This window comes from Polistes dominula, unplaced genomic scaffold (assembly GCF_049000335.1).
Source record: "Polistes dominula isolate Pdom_NZ unplaced genomic scaffold, Pdom_raw_medaka contig_77, whole genome shotgun sequence".
Classification (NCBI taxonomy): domain Eukaryota; kingdom Metazoa; phylum Arthropoda; class Insecta; order Hymenoptera; family Vespidae; genus Polistes; species Polistes dominula.
In genome coordinates, this window is record NW_028301152.1 from 3,737,882 (window position 1) to 3,762,034 (window position 24,153).

The 24,153-nt window shown below is 29.4% G+C and overlaps 2 protein-coding genes across 2 annotated transcripts in view; both read right to left on the reverse strand.

Annotated features, from left to right (window-relative positions):
- Positions 1-24,153, reverse strand: part of LOC107064206 (somatostatin receptor type 2) — a 77,204-nt gene that overhangs the window by 47,623 nt on the left and 5,428 nt on the right. The window lies entirely within an intron of this gene.
- On the reverse strand, positions 12,276-15,493 carry LOC107064207 (heat shock 70 kDa protein cognate 4-like). The gene is made up of 4 exons (XM_089178211.1): positions 15,476-15,493; positions 15,236-15,418; positions 14,579-15,167; positions 12,276-12,334 (listed from the first exon to the last, which is right to left on the reverse strand). The coding sequence occupies exons 1-4, from the start codon at positions 15,491-15,493 to the stop codon at positions 12,276-12,278; spliced, it is 849 nt and encodes a 282-aa protein (XP_089034337.1).

The following is a 24,153-nucleotide window of genomic DNA, read 5'->3' on the forward strand; positions in this document are numbered from 1 at the left end:
GATTAAAAAAATAGCTGATATGTATGTTACTGTGAAATACCGAAATAGGAGAATGTCAAGATTCATATGATGGTGTATTTCCGAAATATTTGGTTAAATATCCTTATTTTTAACTTACATCGAAAAATATTCACCATGCGCTCATATATAATAAGTGTTTAATAAAAATATTTTTGTTACATTTTAATCATGCTTTATTATTGAAACATATTATGATATATGTCAACATAGGAGAAAAATTAAGTTACACCACATGTAATTAAACTATTGAACTTAAAACAAATAATATAGATTCTAGATGAGAACAAAAAATTATAGCAATAATAAACTTCAATAAATTCCCTTAGATCGTACCGATTTTTGACGCAACAGATGCTACATGACCTCAATCGCGACAGAACAAAGGATTTGGCGACAGACCGTCGCCTTTCTATCGACACCGGCTTCTCGTTTCGGCCTTTAACAAAGCATATCTGTTCTTGCTGATACACACAGGTGATGGTTCGAATGTATAAGAATATACCCAAATATTCGGTCTTTGACCGATGTATTTGGTATACGTTGACATTCATCATGTAAATCATGACATTATCCAATTTCGGTCTTTCACAGTAACATATATGTTTTAATATATAAAAAAGAAAATATTACATTCTAGCATAATATTCTCTATCATGATTTTTCTTGTTTAAATATATTCTTATACTTATGTAAATTTTAATATTAATAAAAATATATAATGTTTAAAATTTAATAGCTTTTGTATTATTATACATTCCGATCGCTTTATTCCTCTCTAAACTTTGTATAGAAATAAAATTGTAATTCTGCGTATACCATTGTATTTATTATCGTACTATATTTTATTGTTACTTAGTCACTGATTCGTTCGAAAAATCGATCGGTACCCCCAATATATGTAGATATTATTGATATAAATCTATATATTTTATAATCCGGAATATAATAATCGGATCAACGAACAAACTGAATATGTAACGGAACGATGTCGTTTATTTAACATTTATCTCGTCGATCTAAAACCCTTACTCTCGCGAAAACTCGATCCCACTTGCCGATCAGGTGGTTCGTAAATTGACCGCGACGGAAATTTCAATGGTAGATGAGCTCGGCGACGACAATTCAAAGATTAATTAGTACCATATTCGTGAATCCAATGTGGTTATATTATTGAATGAATAATTATATAATACTAAAATCATCATTACCCTATTTTATCTCACAATGTTTTAACATTTTGTATTTTCATCGTTCTAATTAATTTTCTAAACCGTTTTAACCTCGTAATGTATTTTACTTTTTTTTTATATATTTCACGTTAGTCAAGCTGTGTTTTTCAAATCTCTTCTTTCCCTTTTCTCTCTTTGCGAAATAATTAAATATTAAATCTATGAAAAAGAATACTGGTCACAGTATTAATTATCTTTCATGAATTTATAATCGTTCGACGATTTTAAGCAAAGGTTACTTCATTTTCTTGAACGTAGTTTTACTCTGTTAAATTTTCTTTTGCATAATTCTAACCAATTAATTTAAAATCCGAAAAATGATTTAAATTATTATGCACGTGATTGAAAAATAAAGAAGAAATATACCAAAAAATAAACGAACAAAAAAAAGATGAAAGAAAGAGAAAAAGATAAATAATAATCTTCAAATCACTATCATTAATAAACGGCTTATGATATAGAACCTCTTCTACATGCTTTCATCGAGATCGATTGAATAATTAACTTGTATATACAGTCATACTAAATCCTACATCCAGGTATTCCTCGATTACTAATCACTCTCAAAGTCGCTTCCTCTAGAAATGATCACGCGTTCTCATGAATTTCAACGAATTACTGTTGAAGTCCACTAATCGTGCTTCAATATATTTGATCTGGTCGTTCACGAAAGATTTCAAATTTTTGTATCTGTGAGTTTTCACAACCAAATATAAGCTTCTCAGTAATCATAAACGTCCGACGAATTAAATCCTTTTATTTAACCGAATCTAGACAATCAAGATTGTTTCACAGAAAATCGTGTACAAGCCCACGGGATTACAAATGAGAGTAAAGCAAGAATGAGTACTCAAACTAAATAGCAAGTGTGTAAGTATATACGTGTACATACTACCTAATTCCATGTAGCTCTGCGAATTATCGTTACGCCGAAGATCATAGAAGGGAAATGCTGCGAGCAAAGCAGCTACATTGGTAGGAGAATAAACGGGGAAACAAGATTTCAGACGATATATATCTAGAGATATATATGTAATGTCTCTCTATCCGTATATATGGCAACTATGTATATATACATATTTCTCTGTCTTTGTTTCCATCTCTCTCTTTCTTTCTCCCTTTTACTCTCATTTTATACAATATATATATATATATGGAAACCCATATATATAAATAGCCAGAGGGTTTACCAAGCATCCCCAACGTCGACAACGAAACCAACCCTGAAATTCTGGTCAAGCGATTAGGAGGGTGCCGTTCATCTTTTCTTCCCTCAGAAACACTAATACTAGTCTCCCGCTAAGGAAAAATCGTATTTGGAAGACTATTTTCAGTTCGTAATAATTACCAATCGAATTGCGAAATTCTATGATTCCAATACCTCTCTCTCTCTCTCTTTTATTTCTGAAATAACAATCAATCAGTTAAATCTCGTCAATCATTTATATAGAATATTCTCGATTCTATGGTAATGACGTGTTGTATATAATATCATTATGTGCAATTCTGTTCAAATATTATTATTTAAACATGAATTCGTAATGCATCTATTTTATGCGAAACCATGTGACGCAACAGTGTTTCAATTGTGGTTATGTTATTATTATTTGTGATTGTATTGTTTAGAAAATTATTATATCAATTTACTTTATCCTGTGTAACTAAACACAGCTGCAATGTGTTTATACATCGAAAAAATTAAATCAATGTTTCTGTATTTCCATATATGAAATTAATCGCCACCGATCATATGTAGATTAGGTATTGTAAAATAATTTAAAGGCTAATATGAGACATATTCAAAGGAAAAACAATAACTTTGCAAAGTTTAGTGTGGCATCGTTGGAAAGAATACCTTATCTACGAACGCTGCTCCCACAACAAAGTAAAGATAAAAGTTTTGCAACCCTTGCGCATTTCCTAGTCACGACCTAATGTTCGTACCTATTTGCTTGAAAAATAAAACAAAAATATGAAAAGATGAAATCTATAAAAAAAACGATAGAAATTATTTTGATATTTTATGGTTATTAAAAATCCATAGAGAATTGGATCGATATTTCGAAAAACGAAGCATTTCAACGTCAAAACACACGGAAAATTACTTGAAACCTGAATAATTTGCTAAAATATATTTATTGTGTGATATGAAAAATAATAGAACGCGATAAATTAATTGCTGTAAAAAGTATCAATAAAAAATAAATAAAATGATAATAATATCATTGGGTTTAGATTTTGTTAAAATCGTATGTTCACTTTAGACAAATATTTAAAGCACTCACCGTATATTGAGACATTAAACCAATCAGATTTATTTATCATACTAATGAACTACATTTGAAACTAAAATCCAAGAATATAATATTTTCTGTCTAATTGTTTTATTCAGACGAAGAAGTCGTCAATATTATTTCATTCATTTGTTAATTATTTAATACAATAGATTTGAATAGATAGAATCGAAATAATGTCATTCATGGCAGATATCATTTCGAAGATGGCAAGCTCTTCAATTTTTCATTATAAAGAATAAAAAGAAAAGATTACATTAGCAAAGATATTCGAAAGAAGGGCTATCGATCATTCATGATGAAAAGTAAAAGACAATGAAACTACGACATCCGTATAGAAACATCTCGTAATTTTTTCGATTCATTCTCTTCACATCATTCAATTTTGTTTCATCCTTCTCGATTGCGGAAACTTGACAGCGAGAACTACAACACAAAAAATAAATTCTCTAACAATATCGTTATTGTCCAATGGATACTGCTCTTAGCAAGCTGCCATATGTGTCCTGTAACTTTCATGTCAGTTCAAACAATTTGATCGACAGTTTTTGAAGTTGTGACAAACAACAAATTCAAATTTTGAAAAGAATTTATCCGAATTTACAAAATAGAAATGAAACCACGGAATTTTTCTGATCAATATTACATCTTTACTCGATGTCATTCATATTGAATATCATGGGAATCATTGGTGACTGGTATTTTATTTTGATTGACTTTTTTCAAATTACTCTTATGACAATTGAATGACTAACTAAATAAATATACTTTCTAATAATTGTAAAATCTACAGTAAAAAGTATACTAATAAATTCTAGAATATTTTTTTTACTGATGTATTAAAAGTTATTTTACTGATGTAAAATTTTTTTAATGATGTATTAAAGGAATTAGGTACAGATATAAAAAATGTATATTGTATGTTTGAGAAAAATTAGTAAAATCTATTAAATAAAAGCTTCAGATTATACGATTTTTATCATAAAATCTTTTTATGGCCTTCCGATATCTTTTCTAGTCACGTAAATAATTTGATTGTTCGTAAAGAAGGCAAATAAGAAACGACGATGGAATGGGAAATAAGACTTTCTATCGAAAAATATAAGTGAAAATGAAAAGATTTAAATGTTAAAAGGAAAAATTTACGAAACCTCTTCGCAAATATTATAATAATTTTTTAATTTATATCACAATATACTATTTGTTTAAAACGACAACGAATTCGATTACGGTGAAGTTACCCATATACATATCTACGTCTTCCACTACCGTGCTACTTGTTGCTCGCAATGCTCTTACGATCGAAAAAAATGAGAATGTAATTTTGTAAAAGATCAGGAGAATAAATTATAATAATTATGAAAAACAAATGCACTATTATTTAAATAATTTATCGTTCTTGTTTTCTCATTACTCTTTGTATTTATTATAAATTCTATTCAATTTCGAATAAAACCCTTTTACCATAAGGACAAAGAAAAGATGTTTTGTTGTAATAAAAACATAATCTATATGATATGTGTTCCAATGCACTTGGAAAATACCGTACTATATTTATATTTTTCCTATAATCTAATAATACAATACTACACACAACAACGTGCGTATGAAATATAAACCTTGATAAATTTTCTTTTGTTTCTAAATATATTATTTCATTCGCATTACATTTACGTGAATTGTAGGTAGGACACATACAACACGTATATAAAGAAAGTGGACATTTATCAAAAAGAGCGCGTATCGTGTCGAATAACCTTGCTCTCCTTTTATAGTTTTTATTTTACATCTGGGAAAAGCGATAAGGTTACACAAGTTTTGTTATTCTTCCTTTATTCTTTTCGTCCTAAAAAATCATCGTTGAGAATGAGAAGAGATTTATGATAAAAGGTAGACTATCGTTAAATAAAAAAAAGAGCCGTTACTTCGAAATAACCTTTCACGCGTCTAGGTAAATACCTTTTTAAAAAAAAAAACTACAAAAAAAACAGGGAAAGACAAGAAGAAAAGATTAAAGGATAAAACCCAAAATAAAAATCAAAAAAAAAAAAATTAACGAAAACGAGCGGTACCTAGTGCAGTAATTGTTCTGTCCGTACGATAATCATTTTCTCGACGATACTACAGACGATAACGATAATAACAACGCTAGCAACACTCATTAGTGGATGAAAGAAGTAGAAGAAGAAAAAAGTAAAGTATATAGGTAATACCTTTAACAACGGGACGCAAAGAAAAGAAAGGGAAAATGACGTTCGTACTAGGCTGATTTCTATCTTAATTCTTTTTTCTATTTCTTTTCTTATTTTTTTTTTTATTCTTACTACAACGTCATGCTACTTATTATTATCGTTGCATAAGATACGACTTATATTATTCTTCTTCTTTCATTTTTCTTTTCGACGTGTAATATTATCGGCTATTAATCTAATCGTATTCTACTAAGCAAAGAAATTGAGTGAACTAAGAAATCTCGACTATAATTATTATACAATACGAATCTATAACTTGCTATACTTATGTAAATGTATATTTGCATTTGTACTTGCATATAGTCTGATGTCTCACGCGAAAAAATCTTTAAAGTTTACCTTTTTATATATTCAAGTATAGATTCGTCTATTAATGATCGTTCACAAATAATTCATCGACCGACCTAACTTCGATCAAAAAATATGTTAAAATGAAACGAGTAAAATTTATATCGCTTTTACCTCGATCATGAAATGCCCTGGGCAAATAGTTAATCATGCAATAACTATCTAAATGCTAGGTCGTTCGAACTTTTGCAAATATAAACACTACGATCACGGTGAGTCAACTTTAACTTCTTATCGACCATAAATAAATCAGCTAATCGACTTATAAATTACTGATGTTATATTGTAATAAATTCCTTCGTTTCAACAAAAATTTATTTATGAATCAATCCTATATATATATATATGTATATGCATACTATACAGAATGAAAACAAAAATAAAAAAAATAAAAATTAAATGTCTTGTTATCGAAAATGAGAAAATAGTGTTATTTTTTCACCTTAAAAGTAGAGAAAGAAAGAGAGAAAAAATGGATGGTCCTTAAAAAAGAGGAGTTTAAGCTTGAACGATATGACCTAAGCTTCTCGAAAATTGCGATCATTTTTCGAACCACCTATATACCAGTTAATAGAGAACAAAGTAACTAATTCGTTAAAGAATCACGATTTGATGTTCGAAAGAAGATTTACGAGCACCGTTTTCAGCCTATTTTCCCCTATCTCGACGAGATTTCTGACAAATACGGTTACTTCGTTGAAGCGTTCCAGGCATGACGAATCCCTCTATACTGAATAAACGACGTCATTGAATTCACGATCTTCATCCGGACAACTATTCTGATACGTAGTATTGCTTATCTTAAAAAGAAAAAAAAAAGAACAATTCTTCTTTGTGAATGTATAAACACAACTGTCCCAACGATTTACATGCTACTTTTTACGCGCGAATTATTTGTATATCTAAAAAATAATCTCTGCATTTAAAAACCGGATTTTTCATACAGAAATTTTCATTTTACACAGTCAGAAGATTTATTTTATACATTAATTTTAGCGAAAAAGCGAAAGATAATACGTATTAAAATAAAAAAAAAAGAAAAGGTTTTTTTTTTTTTATATAAACAATTTTAATCTCTAAAGAGAGATTATTTTGTGAAAAGAAAAGGTTATGACCCTTTTTGGATTACCATAGATACTTAGTTATACACAAACACACATTAACATCAAATAACATTCAATTTGATTTTTCAGAATTTTCATGAATACGTTATTCGTAAAAATATTTATATTTTTATAATATTTTTAATTTAATATATCGGCTTATTTCTACAGAGTATTGAATTTTTTATTTAATCGTATTGGCTGACACTATATTTTTGTGATTTTCTTCCGTAAAAACGAAAAAGATAAATAAAAATTGCATGAAATGAATAAACCACATGAATGAAGGGACAAGTATCTAGATATAAAAAAAAAAATGGATCTGTCATTTTCCTTGTCACTTATGGAATTATCGCGGCACGAAGCTCAATGATAATATTGAAAAAGAAACAAGAGAAGAAGGTTCTTCGTGTTGGACTTGAAGGACAAAAAAAACGACGGTGACGACGGCGGCGACGACGATGACGACGACGACGACGACGACGACGACGACGACGACGGTTGTTCGAGACAGAATGAAATTTTTCTCCAACTACCATTCTGTACCTTCTCGTTCTTTTTATTTATCAGATTCGACGTAGCCACGTGCCTCGAGGAATGATAAAGAATAAAAAGGTGGATCTCTCTGGAGAGATCGTTTCTCACTTTTCTTTTCTTTTTATTTTCTTTCTCTCTCGCTTTATTCTTTTCTAAGAGTATATATCGTTACTAGCTCGAAAGAGTAGATTTTGAAAGAGACGATAACATATTTTTTTCAAGAGAAAAAAATACGAAGCTTTGATCTATATTTATAAAAAAAATATGAGCATATATATTATGTAAGTATTCGTATTTCGAACTGTATTTAAATTCGAATATATTAAAATATTATTTTTATTTGTTATAAATTATAATCATGCAAAAATTATTATCATTGGAATGATAGTACGAATCCTGTCGTTTCATTAATAAATACTAGATCGCAAATAAAATTGATTAAATAAATAATATTAGAAAAGGGATTGAATGTACCTATATAGTATATATACACGCCTACCGATATACAATTTATTCTAAGATTCAAGAAAAATAAAAACAACTTAACTAAACTCATTTTATATAATACTCTATCAACTAAGTTACGTAATGGTTGAAAGGTTTTTTCTTTCTAATGGAAATATCCCTTTGTTATTTCTTTTTTTTTTCGTTCTCTCAATTTTATATTCCATTGTAAGAATTATTTCAAATTAAAATGAAAACGTCGATATATGCTCATTAACATTTTCATCGTCGGGAAACGATTACGTCGTTTTAACTTATTAAAATAATTACCCTCTTTTTAAAACTCTTCAATAACGAATCAATGGGAAACTTAAGTTGATCGTAAAAATTTCGATAATATTCCATACGAACGAGTCTTTTTTAGTCCACTATTTTTGATTATCGAAGATATTCGCAAAATATGTTGTTGTATGCTAGGAACGTTCTATCGATTAAATCGAGAACAACGAGAGTTCGATAAGTTCGAATTCGACGAAAAAGATATAGAAAAAAGCAATTCTCTTTTCTGAAGACAATAAGCTACTTGTCTTCTTTTTTTCAACTTCATATGCATAAATGTACGATGAAAGAAAAGCAAGAACGTAATCGATATTTGTATTTTGCTTATAACCTCCCACCCCTCTCTCTCTCCTTCGGTAAATCGGTTTCTTTCTTGAATGATACATCTCTTTCCCATCGAACAAGAACGAAAACTGGGTGAAAAATATTGGCTTAAGAGGACAATAAATCCTTGTTTTTCTCCATTTATTTGAATTAAGGGTGATCAGTGGATTTCTTTTCTCATACTTGCTGCATTCTTCATTATTCTTTATCCCTTAAAATATAAAAAAATTATTATACATTTATTTCGAGAAAATGTATTCCTTTTAAAAATCCTAAAATCATCCATTATAAAATGTGTACTTCAAAACATTGAAATTCTTCTAAAAATATTATATTAAAGAACAAATTTTTCGATAACTTCATAAGTGCGAAACATGACAAACGAGAGCATAGCTTTCCTTTGACCGACATGTACTATTTCCCAGTCTGTATCTTTCGATTTTCCTTTTATATATATATATATATATATATATATATTTACTCTCTCGAATCTTGAAATCTATCGAAGAAGTAATACATTTTTCACTGACGTGTAGAAACACGTGTAGTTACCTAACATATATCATTTCGTTCGACCTATTCCCATAGGTACGCCAATTTAATTTTATCCTTTTCAAAGCGAAAATCAGATTGGAAGAAGCAGAAAAATAATAGATTATGCAATATAAAGTAATAAAGATTAATTCCCTGCTTGGAAGTCTTATCCAAGTAAAAAAGAAAATAATATATATAGTATATTATAACAGGTAGTTAACTGTGTGTTAGAAATTGAAATCTCACAATACTGGATAAAAGAAAGGCTAAAACGAATAATGCATTTCATGATGTTAATTATTAAATAATAGTTCTATTGTATTGCAAAAATGTAAAATGGAAACACGAATAGCTTTGTTAAAATAATTAATCGGATAGCAATTTAACATTGAGTAAAAAAGAAAAAAGAAAATATCGAATAGAAACTTGTAAATATAAATAATTTCTATTTTGATTTTAAGTATTTATTATTAATTCAAATAAATGAATCTTTCTATGAAATAAATTCTAAGAAAACTGAAATTGTTAGACGTTTCTGGAAAATAGAGGTACTCAAATATCCGAGTTGAAATTTCCTATGAGAAATTTCATGTCAAAGAGAACGTTCTAACTAAAATCCAGTAACTACGAAGAAGAAAGTTGACTATGCTCCTGACACGAAATATGATTTTACCTGAACGAAAAAGAATTATGAAAGAAGAGGCGAGTAGATCGTACATTTAAAACCTTTTTATGATAAATAAATTTGATATTGAAATACTGTAAGTAAGTTAAGATAAGCCACGAACAACCTCAAAGAACATACATATACATATATACAGTGTCTGATAAAATCTTCTCCTCTCTATTTCCTTCTTTATACACCAAGGTATCACACGTATCGAATTTATCTTTGCACCTGCTTCTTTGATCTCGTACAAAAATGTACAACAAACACAATACTCGTATAATTTTCTCAATATTTGTTATTTGCTGGACTTAGATGTTTAGAATATTTGATTAAATATTATAAATAATAAAAATTGGAAAAATACCCAGAACCAATGTATAGTGTGTAGAAAACAAGAGAAAAAAATGAGATGCATTACGAATACAAAAAATGGGATGTAGAATTTTGTATTTATCAATGTTTCAAATTGTATCACACTTTACTAGATTATTAGATATATTGTAAAAAATAGCTTAAAGTTAATGTTAACTTTTTAATATGTACACACATAACTGAATTACTACAGTCTCAAAGACTACCGTTAATATTGAAGGATTAATATTAATTAAAATAAAACTGCAGATCTATTAATATTCTTTGAATATTAATCAATTTAATATTTTATTAAATGAAAATTTTTAACTCAAGGTAATAACTAACCAGGATCGTTAAAAAATAAATGTATTTTAGATTAAACAATTCTAAATATTAGCAGTATACATTAGAGTATTAGATGTACCTTAGATGATTGTTAATTAATCGAAGGAAATGCATATTGGAGTGTAAAAACACAAAAGAATAAATTCAACGCACCTTCATCTCCAAAAACCTCCATTTTAAAAGACTTTTAAAAGGCTACATATGTATAACGTAAATAATATTAGATTATAATAGATTAAATTTGATTATATTAGATTAAAATAGAACTTATTCTTCTAAAAGTTATATAAACAATCATAAATACAAGAATTTTTTACTGACTTTCATAGAAGACACAACGTGTTAGTTTACTTTTCGATTTCGAAGAGAATCATCTAAGGTATATCTAATAACTCTAATACATTCTACTAATATTTAGAATTGTTTAAACTAAAATACATTTGTTTTAACGTTCCTGCCCCTGCTTAGCGAAGATTTAGAATTCAAAGATTTCATCTAATAAAGTATCATATTAAAATTGTTTAAATATTCTCAATATATTAATATATATGTAATGTTTAAAGAAACGTACTATATATATATATAATTGTTTTAAACATTAATTATAACCCTCGTATATATTCGTCTTGCTATAATACTCTCGTTTTAATTTTTTATGGATTTGAGAGTACTTCTCTAGTGATTATCTTCCCATAACTTATTCAATACTATACCAAAGAGGTCGGATGTCTTTTTTCGCCTCTTCGGAGTCAACAGCACACGGGGGATTGTTGTTGTTTCTATTTGTTTTTCTTAACACGAGTTGATTCTATCCACGTGTTATTACCAACCATGCTCACATTGCTTTAGTGAATCGTACTGGGAACTAATATTCCAACGTGGCTAGGTTGTTGACTATTACATTATGTAAATAATATCGTATTTAAACAAGTGAAAAGTAATGTTTTAAAGCTTATTTGTACGAAGAAAAGAATTTCGATGTTTTTCATTCGTCGGAATACAAATTAATAGCGTTTTAATATATTTTGATAACCGAAGAAATAAACGAACGTCAGATCTTAATAACGGCACTAGAAAACTTCAAACTTGAAGTCTACCTGTCATCAAATATCGAATTAAAATAATTTTATAATTAACTTATGTTACGAGTTCTTTAATGTTTATACAAATGTACTTTATTCAATGTACAATAATATTCTTACTTTAATGCGTATTCGATTGATTTTGATATTATTTTCATTTTAAATATGTAATAAAATATAACAATTTATTTTTAAATTTTCTTCATTCTGAACACACTATAGCAGTAACAGTGTACGATTTTAAAAGATACTTGCGTCATATCAGTTTTGATTGAAACAGTTAACAAATATTGAAAAAATGATACTGTTACAGATATAACATTTTCGATTTCAATTTCATAAAATTGATATTATATGGATTCCATATTGGTTTTATAATTGGAGTTTTTAGATTGTGTATCAGTTACTGTTCGGTTCAATTTGTAAAATTTCTTCGAGTCTTATTATTCTCTTCAAAACTGAAAATCAAAACTATTTCATAATTGTCTTAAGCCCTTAGAAGAAAGACAAACGGATCATATCGAAAGTACGATTTAATCCGTTTATCTACATGCCTAATCTGAAAAGTTTTAAATCCGAATAAGGAAAATTCCGTTAAAGCTTAAAGCATCATTTACTAATTTTTCTCGATATAATCGAGAAATTGCGCTTATGCAATATACGATGTAAAAAATTCAAAGAGAAAATAGAAAATAAGATGCTCGTTATTCGCAGGTTGCTTCTATGACGTTTCTCATATCCAAGTTCTTTCATTATTTTTCACTACTCGATGTCACGTGTCTATATACCTACTCTTTCATAAATGACGTATGAATCGTCGATGCTGGCGTATTGGCACAAGCCGTTTCCACGACGACGACAACGACGACGACAACGATGACGACGACAAGGACGGCAACAGCAAAATGAGAGGAAAGTTTTCATGAATGTATCTCGGATAACAACTTTTTTTCCATTGTATCAAACAGAAATTACAACAAGTTACATACGGTTAGAGATTTTCTCAATTTTTTATTTTTTAAATTCCCATTAGATTGATTATTTCCAACAGACTTTACACGTGTATATACACATATGTATTTGTACATACGAAATTCTATGTGCTATAATTTATAAAAGATAAAACTTTTTAATTATTATTATTTTCCATCGAACATGTAATATAGTTAAATGAACGAACAATAGAAAACAACACCAACAAAAATCAATAATTTCATAGCGTCTCTCGAATCTGTCTTTCTTTTTGTCTTTTATTCTTTTCTTTTTTACCTGTTCACAAAGTAAAACAAAAGAAAGAAACAGAGACAACGGTAGGTAATATTCAAAGCGAAACCAACGGAAATTGCGAAAGAGACACGCAAGAACCGCCCTAGCAATTCCTTTCTATCGTGGCTGCTTTTCGACTATGAAAGGTCTGAAAATGGTTGGTCGGAGGGTTGGGAATTTTCGATAGGGATACTAAAACCAAGGGAAAAAAAAAACAGAAAGTACAGGCTTATGTATAGGGCATCATTTTTCTCGGAAATGAAAATTTTATGGCAAGGCGTACACTCTCATGGCTAATAGATGCTACAAATTCGCGATTATTTTAACAAATGAGATTTTAAGTCTTTCTTGATATCAGCAATACTTTAATAAATTTCTATACTAAATAATATTAATAATTAGTTCATCATAGGAATTGTAGAAAAAAACTTCACCATTTGTTGCCATAAAACACCAAATTTACGTATATACATACAGTGGGTGGAAAAAGTATTCGTACACTGATTAATTTGAAATAAAATGTTGTACATATTCTTGAAAGTTTCTACAATAAATATAATGAAATAAAAAATAATTTTTTTGAATAAATTAAAAAATTGACAAGGAAAACGAAAAAATCGGCATAAACATACGAGCAATAAATATTTGTACAGTTCTTATTTCGAATTATTTACAAAAGAGTTTGTATATAAACCATAATGTAAACAAATAATGTGATTGCTTTCTAATTATAACTGTCAGTACGTTTGTAACCGTTATCGGTATCAGTAGAGTTTAAAATTTGGTAAGATCGAAAATTATTGTTGAAAAATGGGACGAAAACGTGTTGAAACAACGATAGAAGAAAAACAAATTATTATTAATTTATATAATCAATGGAAATGTTTATTAAAAATATCGCGAATTATAAGCAGATCTCGATCTACTATACAAAATATAATTGAAAGGTATAGATTAAGAAAGAATTTGCAAAATAACTCAAAAAAAGGACGTCTACGGAAAATTAATCAGTTGGACGAGTTATCACAAGAATGATAAAAGAGAATTCAAAAATAAGTGCTATAAAAATAGTCGAACATTTTAAAAATAGTTTAAATATTGCTGTATCCGCTAGCACTATACGTAGTTGTTTGTGAAATGAAGGGTATCATGGTCAAGTGGCTCGTAACAAGTTTTTTGTAAATGAAATCAATGGGAAGAAAACATAGGAATTCGCAAATAAGTACTGAAATCGAATTATAGATTCACAAAAGCAACCACATTCAAAACAGCAGTAATAGTGAGGGAAGTATTAAACGACAACAGCAAGAAAACAACATGCGGAAAATTGATTAGGAAATCACGAGTTTATAAATTCTTCAAAAAGAAAAAAAATAATGATAATAGTATGAAGAATGGTACTTTCATGGTCATTTTATTTGTTAACACACACGTACATATGCTTCGTACAGGATGTTCCATACATATACAGAAAAGATCTGCACAGAGTTCTTCAAAACGCGCTCTCGTGATGGAAGTATAGAAGTCAATACATTCGTACAAGGAGTCGATTTCGATACTTGCTTGGGTCAATAAAAAAAGGGTACGCTTCGCCCTTTCGCAAGCTGTGCGCAAACGACGTAATGCACGCTTATTCGAAGTAAGATCTTTCTTGTATTTGCATTTAAACTCTTGTACAAAATAATTGACCATACGATTGTCAAAATCTTCACAGCCAAGATGAGTGTCTCCAGCCGTGGACTTGACCTCAAAGATGCCATCTTCGATCGTTAGAATCGAGACATTGAAGGTGCCACCGCCAAGATCAAAAATAAGGACGTTACGCTCGCCCGATGCTTTTTTGTCTAAACCATAAGCAATGGCAGCAGCGGTGGGCTCGTTGATGATACGCAATACATTCAAGCCCGAGATGGTACCAGCGTCCTTGGTTGCCTGACGCTGCGAGTCGTCTTCGCGAGTCGCCGCGAGTTCATCTTCACTAGAACCATGGAACTTACTTCTTCTGGGAAGAAAGTCTTCGTCTCTCTTTTGTATTGAACTTGAATTTTGGGTTTGCCGCCTTCATTAACGACGGTGAAGTGCCAGTGCTTCACGTCAGTTTGGACAATGGGATCCTCGAAACGACGCCCGATCGGTCTTTTAGCATCAAAGATGGTATTGTTGGGATTCATGGCAACTTGGTTCTTAGCGGCATCTCCGATGAGACGCTCGGTATCAGTAAATGCAACATAACTGCGTGTAATACGATTTCCTTGATCATTGTCGATGATTTCAACCTTTCCATTTTAGAAAACACCAATGCAAGAGTAGATTGTGCCGAGATCGATACCAACTGCAGGTGCTTTGACCATTTTAGTTTTCTCTTAATTTCTTTTCTTTTGTTCTTAATAGGAAAAATGTTTCCTCAGAAGGATAGTGAATAACTTCTTCGTACGACGATTCGCAACGTGGAATGAATTTTGTTTAATGAATCCCAAATGAGTCGTATGCTCACTGTGTAACTTGGATTGCAAAATGAAATTTGAAAAAAGAAAAAAAAAGAAGAAAAAGAAACAGAAAGGTACATGGAAAAGATGTAAGCTAGCGTTGTTCACGGAAATGTTGAAAGCTTTCCGAATGAAAATTGCCGAGCGCAAGCGAAGGGAATAATGGAATTGCACTGCTTCGTTCTCGGTAAAATGCCGATCCTTTTCCAACCTGCTAGCAACCTTAAACATAGTAATCACAAGAAAAAATTATCCGCGGATGCTAAAGCATACATAATCTAACCCTATACGAATTTAACACTAGATTGCCCAAGGCAGTCATTTTGACTGTTTTTTATTTTCAATTAGAAAAACAATTATGTATATAATGACACAATTTCTTAGAATTAATAATAATTAATTAATTAATATTGTTAATATTTACTAATAACTTGTTGTATAACTGTAAATAATATAAGAAATATTAAAAATTAATTTTAAACAAATTTGTTTACACATTAGTTATTTTTTCACAATGCAGTCATTTTGACTGTTTTTGGGCAATATAGCTATACAAGAAATCTCGGGCAATCTAGTGTTAACGACATTAAGTGTTCCCAAGAGAATCCAATATATCCAACAAATTTACGCAGTAAGAATCCAGGAAATAAAATGTTATTATTTATCTATTAATTTTTTCCTTCTTTTTTTTTTATAGAAAGCTATAAAGTTATAAAACGTGTACGTGTAGCTGTATTTGTAGAGAAAACAAGAATCGTGAGAATACCGTTGAGATCTAGATTTTTATAAGATATCGTAAAAACGATATCGAATTGTATTTTTCTAGCACGTGATATCATTTCCTTTGAAAGTTTTTGTGTCATCGAACTGACTTCTTCCATATCAGGAGGCAGCTGAAAAAGGAATAGACACTTTGGAACGACGAGGAGGATGTTTGTTTTATTACGAACGTGCTCAACGAAAAGTTTTGTCGAATTGATCGAAGTCAATAAACAAAACCGGTGTAACGAACGACAGTTTTCGAGTGGTACAATTGTGAGTTATGTTTTCTCTCAAACTCGTTGTAGAAACTTGTCGATCAAATTAACTGAACATAATATTCGAATTATCGATTTTTTTCAAATATCGAAAAAACTGTCAATACATCAATTCTACTCCAATGAAAATCTTCATTACGAAATTCGAGTTTACATTTATGCAAATAAAAAAAGAGTAAGAGGAAATGTCATATTATCGAGTATATTTGATCTCAAAACGCGTAATCGAGTTCGTTCGTGGAAATAATACCAGCGCAAAAATTAATATTATTGAATAATATTGTAAAACTTAATTTTTTTTAATTTAAAATACTTTAAAAAACTTTAATTCAAAAACTTAATTTTTAATTTAAAAGAATTTAATCACAATAGAGATCATAGGTGAAGAGATGCTTTGAGAAATATCGAAAAACAGTCAAAGATACTGATTTTTATTAAAATCAACACGAATTAAAGATATTCATCTTATCTGGGCTTTACAATAAATTAACATCTAGAATAAATTCAGAAAAAATCCTTGACCGATTTTAATGTACGAAAGCACATTTTAAATATGAAGATAAAACAAAAATAATACGTCCACTTACATTCTCTTACTTTGCATTTATTCACATACACATACATACATATATTTACGCTACGTGCTCATCGTTCTCTTAACATCCATTTTCATTGTCGGTATTTATCGTTCTCTGTAATATTTTGCTTTAACACAACGCATGACGCTTTAAAACAGTGAGAACACGCAGCTTGCAAGACCGTAGGATATAATCTGAGGTGGAAACTTGAACCAACATAAAAGACTTTTTCTTTAGCTCGCTAACATTTTCCTGGGAGAGCTTTTTTTTTATTTTCTTACAGACCGCAAACTCTCTTACATTCAATTTGACGAATCGTTTGACATGATTATTCTAAATGCTCTTTATTCTGTACCCATACATATTATTTTGTTAATTTGATTATTAATCAAGTAGAATAAAAGCAATGTGAATTTATAGAAATATGAACGCAATAAAAAGAGAAATTATAAGATTTTTCATCAATAATTCTTTCCTTATTAAAACCATCTATGTACATGGAAAGTAAAACCTGAATAAGTATTTGTTCTTTCTTTGACCACGAGATCTATGAGAGAAAATTGACGCATAAATCTGTAAAAAAAAAAAAAAAAAAAAGAGGAAAAACTACAAGCTAGAAGAGTCAGATTTAAAATTTAAAAAATAAAGAAGTCGAAAGAAAGAAACGAAATACGTGAGGATACGCAATTTCACAGAGCTACTTTCAACTCATTTTCCAGTTTTCTACGCTCTAACAGAACAACGATTCTCTTCTATGTTAAGCTTTTATACTTTTATTATTTTCTTTTTTCTTGCTTAGTCGTTGCCGTTTCAATGCTACTTCTTACATTCTTTAAATGTGTAATTAAATAAAAGTCTACCGAGCCGACAACTCGCGATAGCCCTTTTTTCGCGTTTCTACGCTATCTTTTTCTTTTAATCTTCTTTTTCATGCTCGTTCTCGTTAATATTCTCGAGAGACACATATATATACTCACAACATTTTCGACAGTACCATCATTTCTTCCTTAAGAGAGAGATAGAAAAAAAGAAATAAAGACAAGAAATATGAAAGGGAATGTTGGGAGGGTTTTTGTAATCCGAGAAGATTAAGTTAGCACCGAAAATCCGATCATCTTGGCCAGTTCGTCTCTATGTCAACAGATTTTTTTCTATCCGATAACTCTACAATAATCTAATAATAATGTAAATACACATTTATATTTATAAAATTAGAACCAAAATCTAAGGAAAGATTATTTTGTAATTTGACGATGTGAAAAATAAATACGGAAATTAATACCTATGACTATATAGATGGTGACAAAATAATAACGAACGAAGGTAATTAGTATTCGCTTAGTTTTTTTTAGAAAAACAAACGTATAGGTATCGTATGAGATTACATACATAATCATAGTTATGAAATCTAAAGTAAAAATGTCACGAAACGTCGATCTAAAAAGTATCGATCATGTTATCTCAAAGAAAAAAAAAGAAAAGTACGAAACGCTCTCCAATCCAAAAGATAAACCACGATTTTAAGCGTTAAAGCTGGAAAAATTTAGAAGAAAAAAATAAAGAAGAAATCGCGTCCTTAAAGAAAAATCACCTTCTGGAAAAAAGGGCCGCGCCCCTTAATCGTGAACGACCACCTCTCGATCGTGGCGAATGAGACGAATGGCAGAATTCATAAAAGAAAAGAGTAGGGAAAGAAAAATCGATGTTATCGTGCGCACCAACTCGCGGCATCATCTCAAGGATAATAGAAAGACATCGCTTCTCGACACTTCCGATGTTGTTATTTGATGATAACCCTTCATCGATTTCAAGCCTACATACGAACAATAATACAACCATTTACCATTAACTGGTGACGTTGAATCGCAGGAAATAGAGCTGAAAATATTTACCTTAAAAACTTTATTTTCAAATGATTTTTCAAAATAAATATCCATTACTTAAAAACACACAAATTATTTATTAATAGGCCTAAAATCTTCCAAATTATATGTAATAACATTCTTTTTATACAAAAATAAATACGAGATCCATACGCAACTGAAGTGAAACTAAATTTTATTATGTTGTTATCTTTATTGAATTATAAGATTATTTATTATTGATACAATAAATGTAAAAGGAAATGTTAAAAATTGCAAAGGTAGTGTTTATTAGAAAAATTCGCAATTCTAGGACGGAAATGAAAATTCATATTTGATCGAAGTTCGCTTGACATCGGACAATTTATCCTGGATCGTTCATTTATCCTCTTAAGGTTAATACATAGACACATAAATAGTATAAACATATACTATCCTATAATCCTTTACGATATACAAAATCGAGAGCGATCTATCCTCAAGAACTTACAAGAGTCTGTTCACGTAGACGCTAAAAAACAAACACTTTAAAAACTATAATCCAAATTAAGTAATACGAACTATTTTATCACATTTTAACTCTTTCCTCCCATATTTAATGTATTACTTACAGCTAACTTAAAATAACTTCACATACAAATTAACATATAAACTACAATATTTAAAATTTTTTTATATTTTTACATCCCGAAGAAGAAGATTTCTTAAATGTTAAGTTCTGTATTGTTACTACCAATTAAAAGTATATTTTATAAAACAATTGTCAAGATCCATTCCTGATTTGTCAAGGCAAGTATCGCAGTATTATGTTATTTGATGTCTCATCTTCACTTGAGCTGATTTCGTTACCACAATCCATGTTTTGAGGGTAAAAAAGTTTAAAAATAATATTTCTATTACCACGACTGCCAAGTTTGGGATTTAAACTTTTCTTAAAATCTTATTTCCTTTTTCCGATTTAGTTTTACATGTAAAATAGAATCATATCCTATTCAATTGTACCGCTCAATCTTTATATATAAAAATTCAGTGTCACATTGCTGGTTTCCAGTAAACTTCGAAACTACTGAACCGATCTTAATGAAATTTTTTTTATTTTGTGTGATTTTTTTCAACTTTGGATATAGGATAGTTTTTATAGCGATTATTTTTATTTTTTATTTCTAATTTAAAAATTAATTATTTAAAGATTATCTAGATCTTTAGGTACTGTAAGTTTTCAATAGATGACATTGTATTACACTTCAATTATTTCGATATATTCACATTATACGTTTTTTTTTTCAAATTTACATATGACAAACTAACTTTGTTTTTTATATTTTTTCGTGTATTATTATTGTATGTATTCCATTGTAATTGCGGTATTATATTGTGTATTGTTATAATTTACTAAATAGTTTAAAATTATATTAAATCAACATTTTATAACAATCCCACAGAAACGCATGGCTGAAACATCCTAGTATATATATATATATATATATATATATAAATTTTAATCAATCCTATCAATATTGAAATATTTTCTTTAGAAATTCTAAAATTCGTTTTCTTTCTATGTCAAAGAATTAAAAATCTTATTAGAAACATCTAATGTATAATGTATAATGTATAAACTATACGTGTATAATAAAAAAGGTAATCAAAAACAAATGAATCTCTATTAAAATTAAATGTACATTTAATAAAATATTTGAAACATATAAAGAAACATATAAGATTTCTAATTATAGAATTTCCAGTAAAATTATCGTCTTGAAATCATTAATAATAATAATAATAATTTAAATTGTCTAAGCATATTTTAAATAATCAAAAGATTTACTGAATTTATTATGTTACCGAAACGAGCTTTTTCATAATAAAAATGATAAAAAGACTAACATAAGGGATGAGTCGACGTAGCTATCTTAACGCGAAAACAATAAATCCTGCGCGTTAACGGAGAAAGCACGTAACGTGAATGTGTTTATTCGTGTGTCTATACAGAAATGTGTTGTACACACCCTCGGCTCGATAGCTTTATATGAATAAAATGCGTGTGGAGAAACATCAAAATGAATATACGCGAAATCGAAACAGTGAAATTTATTCAAATATTTGCGCTCACGTAGAAGTGATCTTTTTGTTAAACAAGAACTGGAATGACGAAAATGTTTCCCATTATGTATTTTCGTAATATTTATCAAATGAAAAAGAAGAAAATTATCTGATCGTTAAACAACATTTTTCAAAATATAATCATGTATAACATCGATATGCGTTGAAAAAAACTTTGATATCGTTATCCCATAAAGATCGCGTTTCTTGCTTTTTATATCCATCCAAATAAGAAATATAAAACTTTGACTAACTGAGTTTCAACAAATTATTTCTGCTTCGAAAATATATCGTAATAAAATGGCCAAGTTACGAAACAATTTTATATTTACGCACAAATTGGAAAAAAAGAATGTCTCGAGAAAGAAAACATATAACGAGTGTATGTTATCAATGTTTTATCCGTGAAATTAATTCCCATGAAACGAGGATCGAAAATTAAAAAGCAAAGAAAAAAGGAGAAATAAAAACAAACCAAAAAAAAAAAACAAGAAATTAAAGAGAAAAACAACAACTTTTCAAACTACCGTTATATATATATATATATATATATTGTTATCTTCATTTGAAATACGTGTACGGTATAATATGCCTCGCAAGAAATCCTGTAGAAGTTAAACACATATTGTTACGTAAAGAATGTACGCACGCAGCGCACGTGTCCAAGGAAAAAGAAAAAGTGGGAGAGATGAGTTATACACAACTAATGCAACAGCGTACGTGCTGATACGACATATCCACTGCATTTGAAGAGGATCACGAAGGATTCCAAGCTTAAATATAAGAAAAAAGATCAAGAAAGAGAGAGAGAGAGAGAGAGAGAGAGAATGAGTGAAGATAAGAAAAGCGAAGGAATATAACCGCAGTCTAATACCCACATTTCTTTTGTTTCTTCTTTTACATTTTTTTTTATTTACGAACACGTGGAAAACGTGGAGAAACAGTAGAACGTTATACCTATGGCTACCTATATACGGGTCATGGCGCATGTCAGAGTCAAGAGGGTGCGGCAGCGGCCAACTCGAAGAGCAAACCATTCTAGGGCGGATCCGTCCTTGTTCTCTCTGTTTCTTTAGTCTATGTCTTTCTCTCTTTTTCTCTTTATATCTTTTCGTCTAGCTTGATTATCTAAGATCTCTTCCTTTCCAACAATGTCAAAACTTCTACATATCCTTGACTCTTATTCTTTACTACACTCGATTTATCTACTTGCGTACTCCTATTACCTATCTCTATTACTCTATTAAAAAGTAATAGAGAAAAAGTAAAGTAAAAAGTAAATAAAAGAAAATAAAATTAAATAAAAAATAAATTTAAAAAATTAATACATATATTTATATTTATATATAATAAATATTTTAGTTTATATCCATTTTATATCTAAACTTAGTTTTATTACAATTTATATGCCTATTTAATATTATTGTAATGTATTATACATACACGTATTCATTGTTTTTCTTAGTTCTTGTTAAACATGGATGTACATATATAATTATAATAATTATAATAAATCTATCTATATATATATATATTCCTTTATTTTACTCTTCTTCATACCAATTTCCTCTTCTTCTCTTCAAGAGTATCCGTCTCTCAATGGGTTAGCCTCAAACAACGAACAAGAACTTACATTACGAACATGCGAAGATCAGACATGAAACTTTTGTATACATGTAAGTACTCTGAAGGTAGGTGAGTACTCGTGCTCAACCGCACTCACTAACAACGAGAGATGCAACAACAACCCTTGGATACCGGAGTACATCAGAATCTAACATTTCGAAGTCGAACAACCTCCTAAACTTGACGGGTTTGGATGTAACAGTTAAGTACCGTCTATGTACGAAGGAGAATCGTGATAATAGCGAAGAGTAAATGTATACCTAAATGAGAGACGAATCCACGTCATCAACACGTTCGCTATAATTAGTTTGTTTCCGAGTTCGATTCTACCTCATCGATTTCAATTACCGATCTTTTGAGATGCTCGATCATATTTATTGTTACCTGGTAATGACAAGTTCGTTAAGTTACATCTATATTGTTTAAATAAAAAAGAGTTTTGCTATAGAATTGTTTAAGTGAAACAAATTTCAAAGTTAAGAAAAATCAATCGAAATCTTCTTTGAAAAATTATTGACAATATTTTTTTGAAATATACATATTTTACGGAATATCCCGAAAGTTACTTCATTGAACCGAAAAATGAAAAAATTTTTTTAAACCGTTTGGATCCCCCACGCTGCGCGAACACGCTCTCTTTCATTTCGAAATAAACTATATGGACAACTGACGGTGCACTTTGAACAGTCGAAATAGTCCATTCAACTATACAAATATATCGCAATCGTTATCTCCCTGATTGGAATTTTTCGAGACAAAAGAAAGCGAGCGATATAATCTCGATTGGCTATCTTCGCACCTAATTAAAAAAGTGCTATTGCGCTATTTGGAATTTTTCGATAATGTTTTTTTTTGGATTTTTTTGAAGTATTTGGATTGACAACATCGTGGAACTATGAATAAAAATGACATGAAAAATAAAATATTCTAATTCTATTAATAAATTGATATATTGATGTTTTATTTTGTTTTTCTTTTGCAAGTAAAGCAACTTTTGAAACATCCAGTATATTGACAAAATGTATAATTTAAATTATTTTGAGATAAACTACTGTTATAACCACGTTATCGTACTTTTGTCACTCTAACGATAAATGGTCGTTTTGATCGCTACAACTTCAAAAAGTCATTTCTTAAAGTATAGTATGATTTATAAATAAAAAATTAATAGGACCCCAATGAAGCGATGTACAGTAAACTGTATACGTTATAAAAACACGGAAAGAATAATTTCCGGAAAGATTTATGATAAAAATTTTGTACGCTTTCCATATTTTTCAATCTTTACATTAGAATTTTTTCATCAATCAAAAATATCT